Source organism: Zalophus californianus, chromosome 5, assembly GCF_009762305.2.
Source record: "Zalophus californianus isolate mZalCal1 chromosome 5, mZalCal1.pri.v2, whole genome shotgun sequence".
Taxonomy (NCBI): Eukaryota; Metazoa; Chordata; class Mammalia; order Carnivora; family Otariidae; genus Zalophus; species Zalophus californianus.
In genome coordinates, this window is record NC_045599.1 from 73957358 (window position 1) to 73963167 (window position 5810).

Genomic DNA, 5810 nt, shown 5'->3' on the forward strand with positions numbered 1-5810 from the left:
TTCTGATCTATCTAAGTAGAAAGACTGAGGACCGGTGGTGTTAGCCATCTCTTTACTACAGGGCAAGAGTTTCTAATATTTCTGAACTTGTGGACCACCCCCCTCCCCATGTTTTCAGCATTAAAAGATGGGGCAGACCACGGCCTTTCCACATGTAGTGGTTGTGCTTTAACCATTGACTGAGAAAACAGTAATGGTCAAAAGCTACTGTAAATGCTGGGATGCTTTTTTTTTTAAGAGTAAGTTAAGTATTGGGGCGCCTGGGGGCTCAGCCTATCGAGTGTCCGACTCTTGATCTCAACTCATGTCTCCATCTCAGGGTTGTGAGTTCAAGCCCCACGTAGAAAAATAATAATATAAATTAATTAAGTAAGTAAACTAAGTATTTTGAATAATTTTATGTACATGCAGTGATTCTTTAAATGAATTTATATTTTCATATATATATGAAATATATATATTTCAATATATATATATTTCATATATATATATGCCCCTATGGCTGCAATACAAGAAAATAAACCAAGAAAAACTTCAAACTGGGTAAACCAATTGTTCACCTTTATTGAAATATTAGAAAAAAACAGATGCAGTAAAAGATACATGGAAAGGCACCTCTTTATATATACCTGTGGAAAATGAGAATATCTGTGTATATTCTCAGACCCTCTCAATAGCCCTGAGACCGTACCAGGGCTCTACAGCTCACAGGGCCCACTCTCCGGAAGTCAGAGAAGAACCAGTGGAGAGAAGATGCTGAAGATGATCTCATTAGTGGGGAACACATATCCCTCACTCCTCAAATTCCTATAAAGGGGGATTTCTCTTCTCTTGCCAGCTCAGGGTGTGTTTGAAGGGGCACTCTGCTTTCGTTGCTCCGTCCTTCATTTGGACAAGGGGAATTTTTCTGGTTGTATTAGGGACAGTCTGTCAGCCATTGGGCCATACCTGGGTGGGGTAAGTTGTCCTCAGAAGTGGCCCAGAGCCACATTTATCCCCTCCAGCGGTTCTGCCTGCCTCAGGTTTCCTGGGTTGGGGAAAGAAGCACAGCTCCTTTCTGGTTAGTGTGCATTTTGTCTGTCTCAGGCTATACCCACATTCTGCCCTTTTGGGAGGCAGCCCGTAATCCATCCTTTTCTTCCCTTGTGCTCTGTGGCACTCTCCAGTCATCCAGTGACTGGGTTTGCGAGTGGCATCTTCCAAGCAAGTGGCTGGTTCAAGGCAGTCCGAGTCAGCTCTTGCCACACATGGGGGTTGCATTCTAGATGCGAGGGGACAGTCCTCGTGGCCACAGTTTCCGGCTGAATTCTCTGACTTCCCGGGAGTTGTCGGCTCTTCATTCCCAGAGCAGATCCTTTGGTCCCTGTTCGACACCTTTGGTTAGAAGTCAGGGCAGATTGTGTTAAAGAACATTCATACCTGATCCTCAGGATGACTTGGAAGAATAATAAGGAAAGGCCATAGAAAATCCCCATCTTAAAAACAACCTGTAATTTTACTTATAAAGTATGCCAAGTTTCACAAGGCACCCAGGAGAAAATCGAGAAGGCAGTGGTTTTGCTCTTTCCTGAGAAAGCTCGGCCGTGGGCACCCAGAGGCTCCAGTCCTATTGGCAAGGAGGGAGGACCTTGACTGGGCAGGAAGAGCCCGAAAGAACCAAACCCCAGTTGTGCCGGGTGCAACCCCAGAAAGGTGACACAAAGTTTGTACTGTACTTTCATTGGCTCTCCTAATTCCCCTTCCTCTCTTCTCCCCTTCAGCTTTGCACAGCTCACCAGAAGTCACCTGGGGACAGCAAATACAAATCTGTGTGTAATGTGTTTAAATATCACCAGTGTTTCAATGGACCAGGCTAGAATTCTCTTCCATTAATTCGTAAAGTAAATTTTACCCATTCAAATGTTGAATGTATTTAATAAGAAAAGACTGCTATTAATATAAGAAAGAAATTTGACTTAAAATATTTCAGGAGGCCGGTTCTTTAACATATTTCCCAGAACCTGCTAACAACAACTGTGGTACAGTGAGTTAGGGAGCGTGGCTTTCTCTGTTAAGATACGACCTAATAATATTCACTGGGGATATAAATAGTGTGATCTGGGCCACACAGACCCATTTATCACCCTACGTATTATTTCCCCTTAAGGGCCGTCTTTGGACAGCCTTTAACTTGGAACGGCTGTCCCATTCCAAGGGCCAGGCTGGAAGCAGCAGATCTACAGCCGTTATTAAAATGGGACATGTGCAGGAGACTGAATCACTTTCTTTTTAAAGTAAACAGGAGTAGAGCTTTGGCTCTGAATTGTTTGTCTGGTTATTCTTGTTGCTCTCTCTGCCAACCCCTTGTGCCAACCTCTGGTGCCCTTCAGATGATATTCCTTTCTATTCCTGCATATCACACAGAATTACTCAGCAAGGAGCTGATGGGTAACAGGAGATTACGGGAGAGACTGCACACTGGCCTGGGGGCTGCCAAATCCCTTTCCCCTGCTTGGCAGCCAGAACCTGGCACCCAGACCCAACCCCTTAGCTGTGAAAGTGGGGAAACCCAATGGCTTAAAAGAAAAACATCCAGAACTAACCATTGGAGGATCCTCACCTGATCATTCATTCATCCATCCATCCAAACATCTAACATATTTATCAAATGCCTACTATGGGCAACCAGTCTTCTCAATGCTGCAGATAGAGCAGTAAATAAACAGACACAGATTCCTGGCCTCAAGAGGCTTACATTTTAGTGAAGACAAACAGCAAACAAAATAAACTGCATGCTATATTAGGTAATGAATGCTATAAAGAAAAATAAAACAAGGAAGAGGGAGAGGGAATGTTAGGTGAAACTTTAAATAGAGTTTAATGTGGGAGGCCTTGTTGAGAAAGTAACATTTGCACAAAGACTGGTGAAGGTCACCAGTGGATGAACCCAATCCATGCACACAGATCTTCTAACCAGTTTTTGGTGCCTCACTCTTAAATAGGTGCAGATAGCCAGATCTCAAATGTTCAGGGCAGAACATTGAATGGTTCAAATATAAAGCAGAAATAGAAAATAGGGACTCAGTGGGAAAAGAGAGAATGCAGGAATCAGAAGAAAGCTTTTAGAAAAGCCCCAAGTATAATTAGTATCTTTGAGAGATTAAAAAAAAATGTGTTTGCATTCATAATACAAGAACAAGAGGAAAAAGAAAAAAACAACTAAGAACAAGAAAGAACTCTGGGAAATAAAACAAATCACAGTTGGAAAAAATTCAGTAAAGAAGTTTTAATAAATCACAATAACCTCAGAGAGATAAGATACTGCATTCATGAAACAAAAACAATCTTATAAAAAAGGGACATTCAAATAATACTGAAGAGCTGTTGGCAACTAAGAACCTGATGTCAGAAATTAAAAACTCACTAGAAAAATAAGAAGATAAAGATGAGTAGATCCCTCAGGGAAAAAAATAAGAGAAAAATAGAACAAGAATTAAAGGACAAGTCCAGGAAAGCCAATGTTTGACTACTAGGAGTTCCACACGGAGAACACAGAGAAAATGGAAGGGAGGAAAGTATCAAATAATTCAATAAAACTGCCTATGGACCCTCCAAGCCTCCATGTACTCCCCAAAATGTATGAAAATAAATAGACTCTCACCACGGCATATCACCATGATATTTCAGAACATGGGGCTTAAAGGGAAGATTTTATATGCTTCTGGAGTATAAAAATAATAAGAAGACCAAAGAGGTCATCTACAAAAGACCAAGAATGAGAATGGCTTCAGACTTAGCAGCAGCGCTGCAAACAGTAGACCATGAGCCGTGTCTCCAAACTTCTGCAGGAAAACGACTTCCAACTAGAAGCTATAGTCAGGTGAACTATCAGTTCAAATAGGAGGTACAATAAAAGCATTTTTAGACAAGCAGGGTTTCAAAAAATTTACCTTCCATGCTCTTTCTTAAAAACCGTGGAGGATATAGGTCTTCCAAAATAAAAAAGAAGACTAAAAAAGAGAAAGACACAATCTGCCAACTTTCCTTCTTTCTTTTGGTGTAGACCTCTCGGAGTTTAGCTGGGCAAGGGGTTTCCCAGTGGGGACAGCATGATCCGGCCTCCCTGCAGCTAACTGGGGCCATAGACCCAGTTCTGGCCAATGAGGCGTGAGTGGAAGTGGTGCGTACATCCTTTGGGTTGACTGTGACTTCGTGGAGCAAAGCCTCCTGCCTGCCTCTGGACTGTCCGGAGAGAGAGTATGCCTTTGTTAAAGCAGTTGAGCTGTAACAAATGTATACTGACAGAGGGAAATAGGAGATCCAGCCCAGGAGAGAAATAGAGTACTCAGAATGGCAGTGAAGAGAGCTCTCAGGCAGAGAGCCATGCCCGGACATAGAGGGCAACCAGCCCGGACTGCAGCCGTTGATGGCTCTCTAGTTTGCATCTTTTTTTTTTTTTTCTAATTTGAGCAGAGAGTGCCCAGATGAGCCCGAAGCAGATCCTTACCTGTACTTAGCTTGCCCTGTGCTGATGACGTTTCCATTCTTCGTACCACACGTTGCGCTAGCTGAGGGGTCCAGGTGTGCCACATTGCCGCTCAAGTGCTGCGCTTTGACCCGCTGCTGATAGCTGGAGGGCGGCTGCAGACGAAGAAAATGCATAGCAGCCCACGTCCATGGACTCTCTTTCTGGGGGATGCCCAGGACTTGTTCCCACACTAGGTTTCCCACCAGGGGATACCTGGGCTGCCCAAGGACTCATTCAGGGCCACCCCTCTAGTAAACCCCCAGGGAAACCGAAGCCAGTGGAAGACTCTGAGCCTCTGTTCAGCTTATCTTCTCCTGGGGCCATTCACCTGATGGTGATAATATTGCCCTTGCCTTACACAGCTGGGTTGGTGTTTGTTCTTGCTTTTCCAAAACTAAAATGTGTTGCTTAGGGAGATTTAGGGAGTAAGGCTATAGAGAAGCATAAGAATGATTACAACAAAAATGAGCTAGTGGTTACTTCTGTGGAGGGAGGAAGGGGATATGTTGGGAAGGGGCACATGGGCCTCTCTGGTGCTTTAGCAGTACCTTAGAAGGGCTCTGTTAGAGAGGGGTTTCATTTCTTAACCGAGGAGGCGATATATGGCTGGTCATTTACACAGAACTATGCATTCTACACACTCTTATATAGGTCTAATAGATCTTAACATTTTTTTAAGATTATTTATTCATTTGAGAGAGAGTGCAGAGTGAGTGAGAACACAAGTTGGGGGAAGGGGCGGAGGGAGAGGGAGAAGCAGGCTCCCCGCTGAGCAGGGAGCCCGATGCGGGGCTCGATCCCAGGACCGTGGGATCATGACCTGAGCGGAAGGCAGACACTCAACCGACTGAGCCACTCAGGCACCTATATTACATTTCTTTTTTTTTTTTTTTAAGATTTTATTTATTTATTAGAGAGCAAGCGAGAGATAAATAGCATTAGAGGGGAGAGGGTCAGTGGGAGAAGCAGGCTCCCCGCTGAGCCGGGAGCCTGATGTGGGACTCAATCCCAAGACTCCGGGATCATGAACTGAGCCGAAGGCAGTCGCTTAATCAACTGAGCCACCCAGGTGCCCCTATCTTACATTTCTTAAGAGGCTTAAATGAAACTGATAAATGTGTGGTCAAAACAGGGTTTGCAGATGGGTGGAATAGGAAGAACTTTCACTATTGTTTGACATTTTTAATCTCATGCATGTATTGCTTTGATAAAAAAAAGATCTGTGCTAGAAACTGGGCATACAATGAAGTTTAAGTCGAGACTCTTGCCTTTGAGTATTTCTGAATCTGGCAAGAGACCAGTA

The 5810-nt window shown here is 43.8% G+C and overlaps 1 protein-coding gene across 2 annotated transcripts; it reads right to left on the reverse strand.

Annotated features, from left to right (window-relative positions):
* Nucleotides 1-544: 544 nt before the first annotated feature.
* On the reverse strand, nucleotides 545-5195 carry LOC113929331. Of its 2 annotated transcripts, none has more exons than XM_027606152.2 (2): nucleotides 4487-5195; nucleotides 545-1363 (listed from the first exon to the last, which is right to left on the reverse strand). In XM_027606152.2, the coding sequence occupies exons 1-2, from the start codon at nucleotides 4639-4641 to the stop codon at nucleotides 931-933; spliced, it is 588 nt and encodes a 195-aa protein (XP_027461953.1). In that variant the 5' UTR covers nucleotides 4642-5195; the 3' UTR covers nucleotides 545-930. The 2 variants fall into 2 exon arrangements, with proteins under 2 accessions (XP_027461953.1, XP_027461954.1); XM_027606153.2 differs by having other exon boundaries at nucleotides 545-1374; nucleotides 4487-5192.
* Between the last annotated feature and the right edge of the window lie 615 nt (nucleotides 5196-5810).